General features: G+C 41.6%; 1 protein-coding gene across 6 annotated transcripts; it reads left to right on the forward strand.

Annotated features, from left to right (window-relative positions):
• Position 1: 1 nt before the first annotated feature.
• On the forward strand, positions 2-16,802 carry LOC114197749 (zinc finger protein 426-like). Of its 6 annotated transcripts, none has more exons than XM_028088895.2 (8): positions 3-89; positions 333-406; positions 7,901-7,995; positions 8,445-8,530; positions 9,141-9,267; positions 9,861-9,941; positions 10,670-10,752; positions 11,213-16,802. In XM_028088895.2, exons 3-8 carry the CDS (start codon positions 7,971-7,973, stop codon positions 12,479-12,481), a joined length of 1,671 nt encoding a protein of 556 aa, XP_027944696.1. In that variant the 5' UTR covers positions 3-89; positions 333-406; positions 7,901-7,970; the 3' UTR covers positions 12,482-16,802. The 6 variants fall into 6 exon arrangements, with proteins under 6 accessions (XP_027944695.1, XP_027944697.1, XP_027944696.1 ...); XM_028088897.2 differs by having other exon boundaries at positions 7,948-7,995; XM_028088894.2 differs by having other exon boundaries at positions 2-406.
• The last annotated feature ends 3,969 nt before the right edge of the window (positions 16,803-20,771 follow it).

A 20,771-nucleotide genomic window follows, 5' to 3' on the forward strand; every position in this document is an offset into this window, starting at 1 on the left:
TCACATGCCCTCCGGGGTCTCTTCCACTGCCGTCTCTGTGCCGCCTTCGGCGCATGGGGAAGGTAGTGGTCGTCCGTGGGCCGGCTGGGGTGAGTGCGGCGTGAAGGGGAGAGAGAGAGAGAGAGAGAGGAGGGAATCCAGGGACGGGTTTAGTCCGGGTCGCCGATGGGCCTGCTGAGGGGCCGGGCCGCTCGGTTCGCATCCGCCTAGATCGCCCGAGAGGTCGCTGGGGCCGGCGGTTCCCGGCCGGAGCCGCTATGGACCTGCTGTCAGGGCGCTTCCGTGGGGTCTTTGGATCCGCTGTGCAAGCAACCTTTGTGACCTTTCTCCAGAAGGAAAAGAATTTCAGCTGTTGGGAGTGACCCAGACTCCGCCCCGCGTCCTCGCTTCTTCGGGGACCTGACTGGTGAGCTTTGGGCAAGTTGGTTCACAAGGGCCTGTGTTTCCTTTTCGTGTGGAAGGGAATGTTTCGTCTGAGAATGTGGCTTTGTCTCGCTGATCTTTGTTTTGGACACACTGTATCTTAGTAGGAAGCTGTTGTGCTTTCTCGGATGTCTGTAGTGTGCATATTTCAGTAGCTGCTTATACACACGTACACCGCAAGTCTCTGTACTAAAGGGAACGCTTTCACCTACCTTAACATCCTTCCCTCCTGGACCCGTCCATCCCCACCAAGTTTCAAACCAGGGGACTCTTGGAGAAAAGAATGGAGGCTTTATTACCCCACTTTGAGAATAATTGAATTTCACAATTACAGGACGTTTGGATTAAGTGTATTTTCCCGGCATTTTTGTTTCGTAAGATCTTAAACCTAAAGGAAATGTAAATACTACTGCTATGAATGTGCGTCGAAGTAAATTCACCCATTTTCGCGTTTTGCATGGTTGCTCTCTCTGGATAGAGAAATGTATTTTTTGGTGGACTGTTTGAGAGTAAAAAGGAAATAAATTGCAGGCATGATACTTGACCTTTAAATACTTGGAAATGTATCTCCTAAACATAAGGACCATTTTGCTACTAAAACGATAATACATTGATTTCACCCAAGAAAATTAAATATGTTATCTAATAGCTGCTCTGTAAAAACTAAAATCCTATGCATTGTTTCAAAATACGTTTTTGAATGTTTTCGGATGTAGGACTTGGTTAAGGTTTATATATGACAATATATATGTTTATGTCTCTTAGTTTCTTTTAAGCTAAAGCAGAGCTGTTGTTTCTTCATAATACTGACTTGAAAGAGTCATGCTCTTTGAGAAACTTAGACTTTTGATATTTGTGATTTTATTTCCATGATGTGTTTAAATGTTTTCTTTATCTTGTAATTTTGTAATATGGTAATTGGGTCCGGTACAGAGGTTGGTAGACTTTTGTCAGAAAAGGTCAAGGCAGTAATGTAGCTGGGGCTCAGGGATGCAACATCACTTGTCTCTGGGGTTCTAAAACAGACCAGGTTCGGCCACTGGTCACTGGCAAAAATCAAAGGCAGAGAAACGAGTGGTGGTGAAACGAGATAGAAATGTATGTCAGTGAGGCCAGTCCCCGGAAGAGAGCGAACTAGTATCTCAAAGATGGTTGCCGAAGTTCGGCCAGTTTTTTATAAGGAACATGTGGGACAGAGGTCAGTGCGTACTTGAAGGTGAGCAAAGATCAGATCAGTCATTGCCTTGGAATCAATCACACGGGGTCTTGCTGGCCCAGGGTAGTCCTTAAAGCTGGAGCAGGAAGTTTCAGTTCCCATCAGAGATGCTTTGCCCTTTTGGGCTTCTGTCTGAGTTAAGAGATGAGCTGGAAAGAAGACCTTAATCAATTAGAAAGTTTGAGGTCAGAATGGAGGTAGTTGCAGTCCTCTTTCAGTGACTGCATTATGATTTGTTGGCCATAAGGCCTGGAATTACTCAGCTCTGCTTTCGTAGTGCACAAGCAACCATAGACCTTAGTGAATAAATAGATATGGCTTTGTTCCAATAAAATTTGATTTACAGAAACAGCCCTGTGATTTATAGCTTGCCAGGACCTTCAGCTTCAGGTCCAGAGACTTCAGAAGAGCTTTCACATACTATCTTGTGGGTGGTATGCACTCCATATTATGCTGCATAAAGGAGTTACAAATGTACATCAAGTCATTTTATCTCCCTCACAGGCTATAGTAATTATTGCTCAAATTTAGTTACAATCTCACAAAAACCAGTTACCTAAAGACTCAATTGTAATGTTATCCTGTAATGACTTGCATCCTAATGAAAACAGGAAGGATATAGATGCAGCTAACCTTTTGAAGCATTAAACTTTGCATTTTCCCCTGCAGTGTTGGTATTGTTTCTGGTTTATTTTGTCCAGTGGTGGGGAATTCCAGGATCCTCCTTTTAGCTTTTCCCACCGTAATGGTCCTTACCCTGTGGGTCAGAGCTAAGGAAATTCTGCCAGTTGCCAAAAAATCCAATTATATACTTAGGTTTGGGGGAAGGAAATAAATACAGGGTGAGTGCTTGCTGCAGCTGGTCCAATCTGAGTTCACTGAAGTTAAGACTTTTAAAAAAATCACCTGACTACCATAAGCCTCCACTTTGGTGCTGTGCCACAATGGTATTTTGGACCCTCAGGAATTAGTGTCCTCTTAGAGACTGTCTATTTCCTTTTCCCCCATGCATAGTCACTTGTAAATGACTGTACATCCCCTTATGAAGAGTCTGTAGGAAGGTTTATAGTATGAATAGTGGTGATGGTATGAAGGAATTCTTAGTTTGTGATATGGCCTATGTCTGGAAGTTGGTTAGGGGGCTGTGACTTTCCACTGTGGTCAGTCACATCAGAGTTTTGGTTACTGTACTTGAAACTACTTGTTACAGACATCAAATAAAATTCTAGTACGTAGGTTGGCAAACTGGACCCTGGGCCAAATCTGGCTCTCCACCTGTTTTTGTAAATAAAGTTTTAGACAAACCTAACCATATTCATTGGTTTACATATTTTCTGTGGCTTCTTTGAAACCACAGTGACAGACTTGAGTATATATAGCACAGAGACTATTTGGCCTGCTCTGCCTAAGAAGTACTGTATGGATTGTTAGCGCAGGTTTGTTGACTTCTGCTGTAATAGGCTGTATATATATTTCATTGCAAGGGACCAATTAGGCTGGGATCAGTTAGCCACCATGAGGTATTTCTGCACGCCAGAGCACTCGGATTCCTGTTTCATTCTCACTGCTCTTGGTGGTTCATGTGCCCACTTTGTCTTTGGCAGTTAAGTGCCGCCTCCTTGATTTCTGCTACTCTGGCTTCTCATCATCCCCAGTGAAATCAGGGAGTTCATCTCAGTGATGGTATAGCCCCTACAGTCATACCTCACCTGTCATGGAGAATAACCACAGAGGCTTCTAGGATGGAGGCTGTCCACTTACCGGTTTCTCCGTACCTTTGTGGAGAATCTTCTGTTCCCTCAACATAGAATGGGGAATGGGGCTGTATATCACACAGGATAAATCCAGTGCTACACTGCTCTCTCCCTAGGATTTGCTCCTTCACATTTTGTTGTGGAAGTTCTGGCATGTGAACTCATTACTGTAGGTCACCATTGAGTCTCTGGGATCAGCCAAGCAAGTAAGCTGTTAGAGCTTTCCCTGGGTCCATGAGATAGTATATATTAAACCCAGACTGTCTAATAAGTGCCCCCATGTCAATGAATTTGGCCCAGTTTACTGTTATATTCCAACCTTATGGGTCTGGCATGCTTACAGTTTATTCCCCCACAGGGTACTCAAGTTTCTTCTGTATATTATCTAGTTGGAACTATTTTGTTGTACAGGCTGTTTTATCTTGCACTGTGTTGTATCCCTGTTCCCCATGACTGTGAATTCGTTGTCACTAGGGGCAGTAGCAGGTGGTTTGGGTGGATCTTGAAGAGAAGGAGCATTTCCTTCTAAGACTTCTGCCCCAGGTGAGATTTCCTCAGTATCTTTAAGCAGAGGAAGGCTCATTTCAGAAACCAAAGGGCAGGAGACTTCTGATAAGGGAGAGTTAGTATCTTGTGGATTCAAGATTGTACGTTTCATCTTTGTCTGACTCAATGTCCCCATTCGTTTTCAAGTTCTCATTCTTCCCGTATCAGTGCCGTAATTTTCACATGAACAACTAGTTGATGTAGACACTCTAATTGTGGTTGTAATTTTACCTGTGCAATTAAATTTCGTGTTTGATTTTCAACAGTGTCAGTCCTGTGGCCCCAAGAAATGTCCTTTTTAAGAGCTGTCTTGAGGCTTTGTGGTTATCAGACCTTGGTTTGAGCTTGTCTTAGTAAATCTGAGCAGGCCATTTTCTGTGCAACTCTAGTCATAAGAATCTATGTCTCGGGGCGCCTGGGTGGCTCAGTCGTTAAGCATCTGCTTTTGGCTCAGGTCATGATCCCAGGGTCCTGGGATCAAGCCCCACATCGGCCTCCCTGCTTGGCAGGAAGCCTGCTTCTCTCTCTCCCACTCCCCCTGCTTGTGTTCCCTCTCTCGCTGTGTCTCTCTCTGTTAAATACATAAAATCTTAAAAAAAAAAAAAAATCTATCTCTCACCACAGTCTTTGTAGTCATCATTACTGAGGTAACAGCATTCACTTGGATTCCCAAGGCAAGTGCTTCTGTGTACATCTTTAGAGTGAGCCATAGGTCAGAACTTGATTTTCATAATGCAGCTGAGTGTCTTTCAAGGAGCTCAGCATCTTGCTCCAGACCAAAGACTTGATGAAATCAACCCCCACATCTCATCTTTACAGGTGTATCTCCTGCAATCACTGTCTCTTTCAATTCTGTATAAGTCTGGGTCTAATCAGAAGACAAAAATCACTCCTTGATTTCTTGATATACATGGGAAGAGTAACATAAAGATGTAAAGAGCACTCTATTAGATCCTAGAGTTGAACAGTAATAAGGAAGGTCAGATTTATAGGGATGTCTTCTCTGCAAGACTGGGTCATATCTTATTTGCAAGGTATCATTGCAGTCCACTGACTGTAAAGAAGTTGGCTGGATGTCCTGTGGCAGAGGTAGTCAGCAAGCATTGGACAAGCATTTGAAAATCTCTGGGTTGCAGCCAAGCCCTGTTTGGTGGGCAGACACATCAGGTATCCATGGGAAATAAGTATTCAGTTTGCAGACATTCCTGGCTGGTGGGTGAGTGCTCAGAAGACTGAGATCCCCACACACTTACATTCTGAAGAGCTCTCCGAAAGAAAGTGGATCCTTATGTCAGACAACATTGTCATATAAAGCATTACTAGAGATAGAGCAGTTTACAATAGAAGAGTCAATATCTCCAAAATGATACAATTTCAAAGTTTGTATGTACCCCCACAGTATTGTTGCACAAAATATAAACCAATGCTTGACAGAAATACAAGAAGAAATGGACATTTCTGCACTTCCTTGGGAGGTTTTTTTTTTTTTTTTTTAAAGATTTTCTTTATTTATTGACAGATATAGTGAGAGAGGGAACACAAGCAGGGGAGGTGGGAGAGGGAGAAGCAGGCTTCCCGCGGTGCGGGGAACCCGATGCGGGGCTCGATCCCAGGACCCTGGGATCATGATCTGAGCCAAAGGCAGACGCTTAACGACTGAACCACCCAGGTGCCCTTCCTCGGGAGTATTAAGAATGTTTCTCCCTTATTGTTTCTCTAAACAAGAGAAAATTGTCAGGATATAGATTTATAAATGATGTGCACACTGCTTAACAACATATCTAGGAATTGACAGAAATCAGATGATGATCGTCTGGAATGAGGGTGAGGGAATGAACTAGAAGGGTGAAGGCTTTTTGGGGAGATGAATATATTCTCTGTCTTCCTTGTACTGCTCATTATATGGGTAAATTTGTCAAAGCTCATCCTCAGAATACTTACGATCTGCGCATTTCATTGCATAGCACTTTTCATCTGTAGAATGAAGTATCTTGCATTGTGAGGGTTAATTTGGCTTATGGTAACAAAACTGGAACTTCCAGCATTTGTCATCATTTGGATACCATTCTGTAGATCAGCATTTGGGCTGCTGTTCTCTGTTCACTTTATCAAAGAGAGTCAATAATTCTCTTTTCTTTTTTTTTTTTTAAAGATTTTATTTCTTTAAGATTTTATTTCCTTATTTAACAGAAAGAGCACAAGTAGGGGGAGTGGCAGACAGAGGCAGAGAAAGAAGTAGGCTCCCCGCTAAGAGGGAACCCGATGTAGGACTCCATCCCAGGACCCTGAGATCATGACCGGAGCTGAAGGCAGTCGCTTAACCAAGTGAGCCACCTAGGCGCCCGAGTCAATAATTTTCAACATAGGAGTTGTCCTTTAGACTGTAGCAGGTTAAAAGATTAAAATAAGAAGGAAGCCTTACTAAGAAACGAATAAAAATAAAATAAAAACTTGGTGAAAAACAAGTGGTAATGTGAAAAGGAAGTTCTGTGGAAAGACTCCTAAAATAGATCATTGTAAAGGACAGTGATTTGGCATTGCTCCTTTGCCAGGGCAAGGGGCAGTGGGCAAACCTTGATTGCTTTGAGCCTCAATCAAGACCCTCCTGAGGCTGTTGAATACTTAAAAGAGTCTTCTGAGTTTTGTAAAATCCTTCCAGCATTATTTTTCTTAAAAGTTTGGGTCCTATGTAGAACAGCCTGTGGTTATTTTCCTTTTTCTGTCATTACATTACCCAAGAATCAAACCACAATATTTGTGTTTGTATATAGGATACTCTTTATTTTCTCACCTATTTGATTTTTTGCTCCATAAACACTGATAAACAGAGGTGTTCATTAATAATTGAATGTCTTGTCCCTTTGGAATGTTGGGCCATTAAGCCCCGGGACCTTTTCTGTATATATCACTGTTTTCTGCATAGTGCCTAGAACAGGACCACAATTACTTAATTGTTTGTGGAAAGAACAAAAGAATAAGCCTGTTATGATAAATTAAAAGGAGGCACAGGGCTCCAAGCCACTCTAAGCTCCATGAAGTGAAGCTCGAGGGTGTTAACCAAATTAAACACTTCATTTTTCTCCTCTTCATAATATCCAGCAGTATTGTAGGCCAGTGCTGGCCAATGGAAATACAATGTGTAGGCCAAGTATATGATTAAAGCTTTTCTGTAACTGTAATAAACAAAAAACAAGGAAATCATATAAGTATTTCAGTATGTAACCCATATAAAAATTGAGGTATTTTAAATTCTTCTCATGAATTCAGAATTCATTGGACACAAAATTTTCCTTAGATGTATTTTATGCGTTTGAATCATGTAATAGAGTTGAGAAAACAGATACATTTAAGTTTACACAAACATATTTAAGTTTTCTAATAAGTAAATTTGCAAAAAGTTTTAAATTTAAAATTTAATTAAAAACAAATCTAAAATCCTGTTTTACTAACTGCATATCAATTACTCAGTATGTGACTTCTGGCTACCAAAATGGACAATGCAGGTCTAGAATGACGTCTGATCATATTTGGGAATAAGAACCTCAGGATCTCAAACATTTGAGAGAAGCCTATCTGCATTCAATTGTGGATCTCTTTTTTCCTTAATTGGATGGTACTGGGCCAATGATTAGTAAAAATCTAGCTTTATCAGCTATTAAATAGGGCTAATGATACCTATGTAAAGGGTTGTTATGATAATTAGGTGAGCTGATATACATACAGCTCCTAGTGAGACAGACATCTGTCATGTATCTATCGTCAGGAAATGGTAATAGCTATTACTGACTTTCATGCCAAAGGTTATAACATTTTTAGTGAATTTCCCATATATCATCTACAGAGAGAGAGCTAATGTATGATGTTTGATAATGGATTAGTAATGCTTGCTGATTAATGATTGATAGGAAAGGTACTCTGGGTAACACTGTCAAAAGTAATGAAGATTGCTATATTTACTTAGATTCTTAAGTTGCGCTGAAGTGATCTTGGCATCAAATTTCTCATCAGGCAAATTTCATCACTCTCCCAGGATGGCAACCATTGATCTGACCCACGGTAAGTCATTGTTGATTCTCATTTTCAGAGGATTCTTAAAGGTCACCCCTACACAATATAGGGCCTAAGCAGTCAGGCTGCTGGTTCACTTAGAGCTGAAATATGCCAGAGAATGCTGTTATCTAAGTCAGCTTCCTGGTGTGTGTGCTTTGGGACTTGGTGCTGCATAATCCCATTGATGAATTTTATTATCTTGGGCAAATAAAGAATCGGATTTCCCAGGGATTAGGTTTCCATACCTGTAAGATAAGATGATGACCCCTTTCCTCGTGGGCAGCATGTTTAACACGTCCCTTTTATGGCTCCATGTGAGTGTGTATTTACATGAGATTTCTTGAGTGTGCAGGGATATAATGGGAATCTCAAGCTAGGATGGAATGATTTTTCAGGTGGGTGATTCTGGTCATGCTGCAATCTAAGTATTCCTTTTTTTTTTTTTTTGCTCCAAGATCTTTCTAGAGATCCTTTTTGTCTTCCTGAGGAAAACACAGAGGCAGAAAGGATGGTGGCTGTCTGGCTGAAAAATTATCAACAGGTAATAAAAAAGCATATCAGTCAACAGAATGCCGTATTTATATCCACCAGGTGGATACGTTCCTTCTAGGTACATCTGTGTCCTGAGCTTCCTAAAGTAAATAAACCCCACATAAGGACTGAATCCCCACTTGCATTTTCCCTGGAAGTGGAAACTCTCCTATTGAAAGGGATTACTCTGAAAATAATCTTAGTATTTCACTAATCACCTGTGAACCTCATGGATACCAGGTGCATAGTTCCACTTTGCTGTGTGTTCTGACACGGTAAGGAAGGTGTTAAGTATCTGTTCCTCAATGAACTTAGTCATTCTGCGCTGTTTCTCAAGGATCTTTAGTGTGCTCAGAAGCCTGCTGCAATAGAGGGAAATAAGAACTACTACGGTTTTGCTGAGATGAGCTCAAAAGCTTAAAAGGTGCCATTAAAGCCATGTGCGTGGAGATGAGCAGTGAGTGGGTTTAGATGGGGAGAAGAGGACGGAGGACCATGGCCCCGCGGGGGCATGAGACACCTCACAGCCCTGCACCGGCGTTGGGCCTCCTGTCCTTATTCGCCATGAACACTGGTGGAGATGTTTCTTGCCTCAGGCCAACACAGGTGTGATGGTTTAGATTGCAGTGACCTTTGAGGATGTGGCAGTGGACTTCACCCAGGAGGAGTGGCTATTACTGGACCTCACTCAGAGAAACCTATACAGAAATGTGATGCTGGAGAACTATCAGAACCTGGTCGCAGTAGGTAAGGCTGCCAACATTCCAGGTATGTGTCATGTACTTTTATGTGTTTCCAGCCTTGGTGATGCCCTCTGAACATAACTGGAAAAAAGAGATGCATAGTCCCTGTACCAATGGCTTATAATCTGCAATGGGTGTTCTGTAAACGTGGCCGCGAGGCCAACAGCAACACCATCACTCTGTTTGGAGCATACAGTCTTAGAGGCCACTTTTGACATTCTGAATTATTAAGCTGGGGTTGTTGCCCCATCTTCTGTGTTTCAGGAAGCCATCCTGATGATTGTGATGCACTCCAGCATTTGAGGACCACTCTTCTAGTGGTTTCCCCATCAGAACAAAGATCTCCTTTCTTCATCTCCTTTATTTCTGATTTGAATAAATATCTTTACGCTCTGAAAATATGTGCATACATTCAAATTTGGCTTTCAGGGGTTAAGAGATAACTACTCTCTTGTCACAGAAGGGAAGTATTTGCCTCTTTTGGTCCTTTCGGGATAATTTCTCTGCTTTCATTAGAAATAAAGTTTTGGATTCATTGGAGGCTTTGTCATCTCTTGCATAAGCCTCTCCTGTTAATGTGCCTTTTCCTGTGGACAGAATATCAACTGTCAAAACCTAAGCTGATCGCTTGGTTAGAACAACAAGAGCTGAGGACAGTGGAGAAGGGAGTTTTCCAAGGTGAGTGTTGTTATTAACAACTTAACTGGTCAACGTGTAGGATGGCATCTTTGCAACTTTAATGTGTAAAATTTTTAAGATACATTTGTCTCAGAGGGCTGAAGCCATTTATCGCTGATGTTTTTGGATATCTTCACCTTCCTTCATTTTTTTACTTAAAATTTCTATGGTCGCACAAATGACCTGTTCTAACTCTTTAAGTTTATAATTTTGGGGCACCTGGGTGGCTCCGTCGTTAAGCGTCTGCCTTCAGCTCAGGTCATGATCCCAGGGTCCTGGGATCGAGCCCCGCATCGGGCTCCCTGCTCAGCGGGAAGCCTGCTTCTCCCTCTCCCACTCCCCCTGCTTGTGTTCCCTCTCTTGCTGTGTCTCTCTCTGTCAAATAAATACAATCTTAAAAAAAAAAAATAGTTTATAATTTTGGTGTATCCTCCTTGTCCAGGTATTTTTCACGTATCTACTTGATCATATGTTACCTTGATAATATTTTGTTATTGTTTGACATGTTTGATTTTCAGAAAATTATTTTTTAGTACTAGCCACTGAAGTCTGTCCCTACACACCTATTGTCATATTTTTCCCATAAACAAACTGGTGAACCTTTTTTCTTTCTTGTTATTTCACCATTTTTAATATGAATATAAAGAAAACTGAGTCTTAATTTAAAATTGTTTAGCCTATGATTTCTTCCTGCAAATATTTAAATTTGTATATTTGTTTTATTTCAGAATGGGAAACACAACCTCAAACAAAAGGGTCAGCATCTCACCAGGATTTTTTTGGAGGAAAAACAGCCACTGAAATACAAAAAGTAAGATTGATATGTGACATTTCTTATATTCCACATTCAAAAAAGATTGGTGGTCCTGTTACAAAATTCAGTGCAAGTTGAGATATTTGAGACAAATGGCATCCACCAAAGACAAAGTAATTCAGAGATACTCTGAATATGATGATTTGGGATTTATAATCCAAATCTATCTTGAAAATTGTTGCTCCCTAGATGCCACAGGTACACATTCCCAGATATATAACTTGTCATTGAGTCTTTAAACATTTTTGTGAAATTTTAATGGAATGATCTTAAGAGTAGATGGCATCAGTTTTTGGCAGAAGAGTTCCCTGGTTTAATTTGAAAGAAATCAACAGGAACTGTATTTATGTAATGAAAATGCTAAGAGTCATCATCATCATGTTTCTTGCATTATAAGGTTGAAATTTGTAATCAGTCTGAAAATCCTATCATCAATTTTCATCCCTTCTGTCAACAGGAAAGGACCTACCATGGAGCAGAACTCTCTGACTGTGAGCAAGGTGGAAAAGTCTTGAGTAAATATTTAAACCTTAAGACCCACATGAGAACTCGAAATAGAGGGAACAGTTTTGAGTGTAATCAGTATCACAATGGCCTCCTTAATCTGCAAAAGAAGAACTCTACTAGAGAGAAACTTTCTGAGTTTAATCAGTGTGGGAAAGTCTTCAGCCGGACTCCACATGCAGTGTATGAGAGAACCAGTGTGGCAGAGAAGACTTTTGAATGCAGTGACTGTGGGAAAATGTTCATTAGTCGTTCACACTTTCAGGCACATAGGAGAACTCACAATGGAAGAGATTTCAGTGAATGGAAGCAATTTATAAAAGCTTCAGTTTTCTCAGCAGGTCAGAATGAGCATGCGCAGACACACGCTGCTCAAGAACCCCATGAATGTAAACAATGTGGGAAGTCTTATGCAGATTCCAGGTGCCTCAATAATCATATCATTCGACTTCACACTGGAAGAAAACCCTTCGAATGTAGTGAATGTAGGAAAGCCTTCACTACAGCCTCACGCCTTTATGTGCATTTGAGGATTCACACTGGAGAGAAACCCTATCGATGTAAAGAATGTGGGAAACACTTCCAGTGGCCCTCACTCCTTCGTAAACATGTGCGTACTCACAGTGGCGAGAAGCCCTATAAATGTAAGGAATGTGGAAAAGCCGTCAGTCGTTCTTCAGTTCTTAATGAACATTTGAGAATTCACACCGGAGAGAAGCCCTATAAATGTAAGGAATGTGGGAAACACTTTGCTTGGCTGTCAGTTCTTCGTAAACATGTTCAAACTCACAGTGGCGAGAAGCCCTATAAATGTAAGGAATGTGGGAAGGCCCTCAGTAGTTCCTCAATTCTTAATGAACATTTGAGAATTCACACCGGAGAGAAGCCCTATAAGTGTAAGGAGTGTGGGAAAGCCTTCACTAATTCCTCACGACTTAGTGTACATTTGAGAATTCACACCGGAGAGAAACCCTATCAATGTAAGGAATGTGGGAAAGCTTTCGTTTGGCCCTCAGTCCTTAAAAAACATCTACGAACTCACAGTGGAGGGAAGCCCTTTGAATGTGGTGAATGTGAGAAAGCCTTCAGTAATTCCTCATATCTAAATGAACGTTTGAGACCTCATAGTGGAGAGAAACCCTATCAATGTGGTGAATGTGGGGAAGCCTTTAGGACTTTCTTATATTTTAATAGCCATTTGAGAAATCACTCTCGAGAGTAGCCCTATGAACGTAAGTACTGTGGGAAGGCTTTCACTAGTGCTCTCGTCCTGATTTGACATTTAAGCATTCGCACTGGAGAGAAACCCTATTAAAGTAAGGAGTATGGGAAAGGCTTCAGTTGGTCTTCCAACCTTCATAAACATACAATTCAAAGTAGAGAGCGATCCTTTCAGTGTACGGACTGTGGGAAAGCCTTCACCACTTGCACACTTGGAAGTCACACTGGAGATAAACCCTGTGAATGTAAGCACTGAGGGAAAGCCTTCTCTGTTCCTCAGGCCAATCTCAACATGTAAAAATTGATACCAGAGAGCAACCCCTTGAACGTAAGGAATGTGAGAGAGGCTTCACATCGTAGTCATGACTTGATGCCTAAAAATGCACAATAGATTGAAGACTTATTGTGCGTAATAAGTGTGACAAGGACTGTTACTCCAGACCATTTCAAAAACAAAAGAAGCCACGTTGGAGGGAAACCGTATGAGTATGAGGAATGTGGAAAGGTCTGCAGGTGTCCCAGTACATGAAAGAACTCACTAGTTAGATGCCTATGAAGTTAAACAATGTGGGAAAGCAGAGTCTTCTACAAACGGTGCTGGAGGAACATAGTGAAGTTGTGTTTAAGAGCCATATGGGACTCAGCTTACAGGCTGGCTTCATAGATCTGTTTTGAACATGTGCCACTCTGCCCTGAGCATTTTTGGGAATGCTCTGGCTTTCTGCCCAATAGCAATGAATCTAGTCCAGTCTAGTTTCTATACCTGGTTTGCAGCCTGGCCCCCTGTGGGACTACTACCATTAGACTTAATGTTATACAAGCCACCTGGATCCTCTAGGTATACTGACTTTGTCTAATACTGTGAAGATGGTGAACATGTGAGTCCGTTCACTGCTCACGGAGTTCATCTACAGTGCCTCATGCTGGTGAAGGGGGAGGATATAGGTCTCTACATTTCCTGAAAATGCTCTTGTTTCTCTCTCACACCTGATCTTTCTGGGTCAGAAAAGACTTTAGAAACGGTGAGGTTATACACCCTGATCTCATAGCCCTGGAAAGAGAGCAACACGCCTAGTACTAGGTTAGAAAATACCTTTAATCTCAGGCAGTACCTGGAGAGGCTAGGAACAGAGAATATTGTCTTTGTTCCCAAATCACCACAGCCTGGAAGAACAATTATGTCCTTTGCCTGTGTTCAGAAACAGCTGCACCTGGCATGTGACGTGCTGGTTCGTTTACATCACTTCAAATGTATGAGATGGGAAACCTTGTGAATAGGACAGGTCCTGATACTCTGTTATACTTGATGCCCCACTGGCAGTTCTTGAAAGTGGCCTTTGGATAGAGACAGAATCCATCAGAACCTTGTTTCAGTTTTGAGTTAACACATTCAGATACTTGTAACACTTGAGCAGCCTTTAGTTATGTCATGAGTGGCCTTGGAGGCTACAGCAGCTTACTGTCACTTCCCTTCTGGCTTAATCAAATCAGTGGAGTACACAGCAAATCAAGTTTAATGATAACTCCTGATCAGACATGATCTGGATAGGGGCACTGGGTGGCTCAGTCCGTTAAATGTCCAACTGTTGATTTCAGCTCAGGTCTCGATCTCAGGGTTGTGAGTTCAAGCCCTGCATTGGCCTCCAGGCTGGGCGTGAAGCCTACTTAAAAAGAAGTGACCTGGGTACATTCCTGTATGTTTGTGTTTGAAGGAGACTGGGAGATGAGGTGATTCTCTTGAGTCTGGGTGTAGTCTTAACTGCACTCTGTGTATCGCACTGTATATACACTGGCCTTAAGTGACATTGATTATCTCAAAACCCACAAGTCCTAATTCCAACAGTCTGATACCCTCATCAGTAACATCTATGTGTGTCAGTAACAATGCTAGCTGACTTTTGTCTCACTGGGATTCTCTTTTCATACTCTCGGATTGTCTCCTCCTTAATAAGAATGTCCTCTACATGGGGAAATATGAAGCATTTTCCACCTGTGGGTCTCACTGCTCTGTGATCTCCTTTTCCTATGGGAGAAGCCTGGCAGTCTAGCTCAGTTCTGCTGGAACCATTCTAACCGCAGAAGCTCGATTACTTCAGTGATGTGCACTGTGGTTACACCCATACTGAACTCCTCATCGACAGCCTGGGCAACAAGGATGTAATGGGGGTCCTGGGAAGACTTCTCTGCCTAGGAGAGATGGTCCATGATGGGCCACTGGCCTCAGAACCAAGAGGACCTCGTCGACCCCAAAAGCAAATATTGTGAATTTAAGTTTTCTGGTTATTTTTCTCTTGTGATAGATATGTTTATTTTCCTCTAATCCCAAAGCACCTATGACTTGCTTCTATTTATCTTTGTATTTGTTTCTCAGCAACATCTTCAGTAACTACTTTGTTACCTTTCTCCCCTAATTACAGCACCAAATTTCTGTCTCGGTCAGATTTCCTATAGCCATTCCTCAGATGTCCAACATTAGATAATGAAGCACTCACATCAAATGTGGCATGGTTTTCTCAAAAATCGTCCTCTGAAATGTCGATGTTCACATTCGTTTACTTGGGTGTGCTTTTTACATAAGTGGAATGAAAAGGGTATTTCAGTTGTAATTGAAGCGCTTGCCATATCAAAACTGTTCGTGCTGTTTTACATGTATAATTTTATGGAATTAGGACATTTCTTGGAGATATTTTCTCATTTACCCCATTTTTCACAAAAAGTTTGTGATTGCAATGGATTCTACCCGGGACACACTGACATGGTTTTGAACTTCCAGTGTAGGAAATCTAGATTTGAATGGTAGTTTGCTTAGGTGTTTTCTGTGCTATATTGCACAGGTAAGTCTGACATATTGCCTCATTCTTTGCCTTCTGTCCTCTTTCTTTCATTCCCTCTTTTCCTTTATTATCTTTGTTTAATTGCACCTTTATTTTCCGTTACTGCCAACACGACCCAGGTGGAAACTACTTTTCTCAGTGCATGACTGGCAGCTGGTGGAGGGAAATTAGAATGAAAAATGAATGTTTCATGGTAGAGTATCCGTTTGGGAATATGAAAACATCTGGAAATGGATAGTGGTAATGGTTGCACAAAAACCAATGCACTTGATGCCAAATGAATAGAATTGTACACCTAAGTGTTTAAAATGGTGAATTTTGTTACATGTATTTATACACAAAAAAGTGACAAAATAATGGAAAGAGATTGTGAGATTTCTGATATCTTTAATCCCATAATGTAATTGACGATTGCTAGGAGTTTTTAGAGAAATGTTTTAATATTAGCCCTCAACAGTCTAGACCACAAAGGAATCCAGAAGGACTTGTGTCCATCTGGTTCCTGGAGGTGGGCCTGCTCACTTTGGTCTCCCTGCCGATCTTGAAGCAGCCCACAACCCAGGTGCAGACACTGAGCCATGAAGTAGGAGGAATCCTGTTCACCCAGGGGAAGACTTGCCCATCGGTGCCCTGAGGCAGGCCTACAGAACTTGGGTCATGGATGTGGACCCTAAGTGAGCCTTGTGACTTGGCTCCAGTCCCTCTCCGTTGTGGTCTGGGGCCATTTATGCCTGCTAAGTGACATGTTAGGAGCCCTACCTATCCACAAAACCAGAAATTAATACTGCTGTCTTTGGACCCTGAATTGATCCCTTATCCTAGTCTCAGCCCTACTGACCAGGGTCCTGGAGTGATACCCTTTCTGACCAGGGTCAAGACAAGGTCAGTTTCCCTGGTAACAGGATTGTGTACCATAGACTCCAATGCAAACCTGGCAGCAGCCAGGTCTGGCCTCAGTCCCACTTGACTGATTCTAGAGGCAAAACCCATCAGTCCAGGGACCTGACATGAGACCGTTTTTATCCATGAAAACAGTCTATACAGTCTGAAAGAGATGTTTGTTCCTTCAGTTACAGAGACATGTATGAAAGCCCAGTTGCCTGCAGACATGGCCAGCAAGCCATTAAGTAGCCTAAGTTGAGCTGACAGATGAAGGACTTTTCTGTACTGATGTGACACTGTAAAGACTGGAAGAGTGGTTACTCAAATGTGTAGATATAAAGGCAATGATCACAAGAATTAGGTAAATATGAGATCACCAATGCAAGTACCTCAAGCTGAGCACCTACAGTGGTAGACGCAACAAACATTACCAACCTTCACATATTTACCACTAAATATTAAGACTTTCATAACACTACTATAATCAAAACTGTGATGAGCACAAGTAAATGCAATACTAGTGCAGAAGCATCTAGAGACTGATACAGGAATTTATTAATAAAGTTAGAATTTCGTATCTAGGTAAAAAATAGTTTATAATTGGTACTGAATTAGTTGGCCATCTTTTCTGGGTAAAAGAAGGGATTGGATCCACTACCCCACCCCACGTGTTAAAATATATCCTATGAGGATTAAAGAGCTCAGTGCTTTTAGATGGATTATATTTAAGAAGCAAACTATAAAATCTATATTTGAGTTTGAAAGGACTTTTTAAAGCAAGTTAGGACATCCAGATACAATTTTTATTTTATTTTTTTAAAATTTGAGATAGAGCACACATGGGGTGGAGGAGCAGAGGGAGAGTCCCAAGCAGACTCTCTGCTGAATGCAGAGTCCAACTCAGAGCTCGATCCCACGACCCTAAGATCAGGACCTGAGTTGAGACCAAGAATCGGATGGCCAACTGCGCCACCCAGGTGCCCCTCCAGATACAATTTTTAAAAACACTTATACATAAAAAAGGATTTGTGCAGTAAAACATGAAACACTAATGTAGCAAAATAGATATCGATACAGTAGATGCATATAAAACTTTTAATGATGCCCATGAACAAGTCTTGATGAAATATGTTTTAAATCAGCGTTTTAGGGGCTCCTGGGTGGCTCAGTTTAAGTGTCTGACTTGGGCTCAGGTCATTATCCCAGGATCCTGGCATTGAGTCCCACACTGGGCTCCCTGCTCAGCCAGGAGTCTGCTTCTCTGTGCCTGCCATTCTGCCTCCTTGTGATCTCTGTGTCAAATAAATAGATAAACAAAATCTAAAAAAAAAAAAAAATCAGTGTTTTAAAAGATATTAACTGTACAAAGACAGTCCACTCAAAATCACAGTAAACATGGTTAATGGAGTAATTTTAGAACCATTCTTGAATAAAGGAAGAATGCCCAGTGTCAGTGCTTTTTCACAAAATGTGAACAAAAATATGAAAGATTTACAAAATATCATTACATTGAAAGCAAAGAATCAATGATTAGAGTTTACCATTGTGTCCAACATAAAAATAAGGGGAAATAAAGGCCTATATACGAGGTTGATGGAATAGGGGCAATATAGTAGTTTATGAATTAGGAGGGCGATAAATACTGAAAAAAATGAGATGCTAGACATAAACCCATATTTATTAGTAATTACGTTATATTATGGATTAATGTTCCAAATGAAAGAAAAGGATTTGAAAATATTTCAAATAGATAAGCTCCACATACAGTACGTACAGGGAGATTACCAAATGAAGGAAAAACAAGCTGATACAGCTATAGTACTTAACCAACTTCATGAAGTAGGAAGTGTAGGGCCTTTATTCCCCTCTTGCTCAGCTCATGAGGAAACCTCTTGTAGAAGAAATTTCATTACTGCATTGCAGATAGCCTGGCCACCATTGTTTCCCTCTCCCAGAAAACCATGACTCTCTTAAAATGTCATTCCCATTACCAAAGTTCTTGGACGTGTGATTTGATTTTTCCCTTCCAAGGTATTAAGTTAGCCTGTCACTACCTCATGGATGTTGGCAGAGGAGCTGAGACACTGACATCAGAGACAAAGGCCATAACTGACTGATGGTATGGCCAGTAGCATAAGCATCAGCATGTGTAAATTGGCTCCCTTTGTCCCCCTCTCTCTCAGGGGTTCCAAAGGGCCCAGGTGCTGAAGGAGAATGCTGAGCTTGTAGAACCTAGTGTATTTGAAATAGTGAGCCTGCTCTTTATCATTTCTCAAGTTTCCACAATGCAAAGCCCCATCTAACAAGCGGCCCAGGGAGAGTGATCAGGGATTTACATTCTTCCCAGGTAAAAAAGTGAATGAGAGCAAGAGAAAAAGGTGTACAGAGAACATCTACTGAAGCTGTAAGACGTGGGAGGCTTGCTTTGGATTATCATCACAATGGTTTCATTAAGCCTCAAAGAGTGTCATCAAGAAGCTGCACCCGGATGGCCACACATGACATAATCCAACCGAAAGCTGCTTGGGCATCAGAGCTATATGAATTTGTATCACTGAGGCTGTTTTCACAGCACATGGATGGAATGACAAACAACCGTGACACCTGTTGCTTGAGCTACAAAGATGGTAGGGTTGTTTTGCCAGGCTGTGGTGTTGGATGTAGTGGAGGAGCACATTCATTATTCTTACCCTCTTGCTGTACAACTTGAGTAGAAGGGCCTCCCCAGTTAGTAGGGTGGTGTTCATAGGGCATGTGCTCATGCTGCCTCACATTACTAGCTGTAATCTCACCTTTTCTCCAGTCATCCCATGCTTCATCCTGAGATTTCGAGATAGGATCGGGTGAGAAAGGGACACAAGGTCTTCTTTCCAAAACTGACAGACACGTTTTACATCCCCTACCCTGGCCAGTGTGGTTCAGTGTAGATGGACTCAATGCGCAGTTTTAACAGTGATGCAGGCCCCATGCTTGAAATGTAAGACCATGCCAATCCAGTAAGAGAATCCAGGTGGGTAGAAGACAATAAAATGTGACTCGTGTAGGCCCACTTTTGGGCAGGTTGCAAGGTGGAAGGTGCAGCGACTAGCTTGGCCTGGCCAATCAGGGCAAAGATACATCATGCCCCCAGAAAAGGTTGGGACACAATGATGAATTGTTTAAAACAGATCTTACAACCACCCACAAGGCTAATGCCTGTCAACAGACATAAGATTCTTGTTTTTAAAAAAGATTTATTTGAGAGAGAGAGCGCAAGTGAGCACGAGTTGGGGATGGGGGGAGGTAGAGGGAGAGAATCCCCAAGGAGACTCCCTCCTGAGTGCAGAGCCCGAAGCAGGGCTCAATTCCAAGACCCATGAGATCACAACCTGAACTGAAACCAAGAGTCGGATGCCCAAACAACTGAACCAACCAGGCGCCCCAGCAGAACATAAGATTCTGACTCAGTATAATTTCCAGCATTCCATAGTTTCTCTTGAGTGTGAGCCACTTTGTGTTTAAGGATGAGGAATTATCTAATGTAAAATAACAAATATCTTACACCAATGGAGCATACTGCACAATGAGATCACAAGTGAACATTGAGGAATTCAGGAGATCAAGTTTTCCCACGTATCATATAGAAGATTCTCTGCACTGCAGGATCTACCACATTTAAGGAATATATTTCACTGAGGAAACAGTAAAGTGCTCTAGATGTTTCTTATAGCACGGCTTCACTGTGAGAGCTAGCATACTGGGTTTTCAGGAGATTGATGTCTTTACCACAGTCTTTACACATGGAGACCATTCCTCCAGTTTGTTTCTCTCATATCTTCAAAGTCAGTGGGGAGTATTGAGGTCTTTAGCACATTCCTTACATTGATGGGACTTCTCTCCAGGGTGAGTGCTTTCATGACAGTTAAAGGAACTGGGGAGAACTGCAGGTTGTACCACAGTTTTAACATTTATAAGGGTGAATTTTCATTCATCTAATATTAATTGGGATAATTGGAAGACCTTCTCAAAGTGTTTACATTCTGGGTTTCTTTGCATGTATGTTTTGAAAGGCACATCACTGAGAAATGTGTCATTTATAGGGTTTCCCTCCTGTATGAATTCTTAACATGTTTAAGTTAATCTTGAGGAAAAAGTAAAGGTTTTTATGTATTCCTTATATTGAAAGGCTTCTCTCTAGTGTGAGCATGTCTGTAAGTGATAAAGCATGAATAACAGGCAAATGCCTTCCGCCACACATTACACTTTTCTCCAGCATGATTCTAAGGTGAGTATGATTTAAGTAGTAAAGGTCTCCCACATTTGTTATATTTTAAAGGCTTCTCAGGGCGCCCAGGTGGCTCAGTTGGATGAGAGCCTGACTCTTGGTTTCAGCTCAGGTCGTGAGCTCATAGGTCTTGAGATCAAGTCCTGTGTTGGGCTCCATGCTCAGCATGGAATCTGCTTGGGATATTTTCCTTCTTCCTCTCGCTCTGTCCCTCCCTCACCCTAAAATAAATAATCTTTAAAAGGCTTCTTTCCTGCGTGTGATTTTATATGTTCAGTAAAGCTTGAGGATGCACTTAGGCCCTCCCACAT

The sequence above is a fragment of the Eumetopias jubatus genome, unplaced genomic scaffold, assembly GCF_037043125.1.
Source record: "Eumetopias jubatus isolate StellerSeaLion01/CBP00866 unplaced genomic scaffold, mEumJub1_p1.0 scaffold_1, whole genome shotgun sequence".
NCBI classification, from domain to species: Eukaryota; Metazoa; Chordata; class Mammalia; order Carnivora; family Otariidae; genus Eumetopias; species Eumetopias jubatus.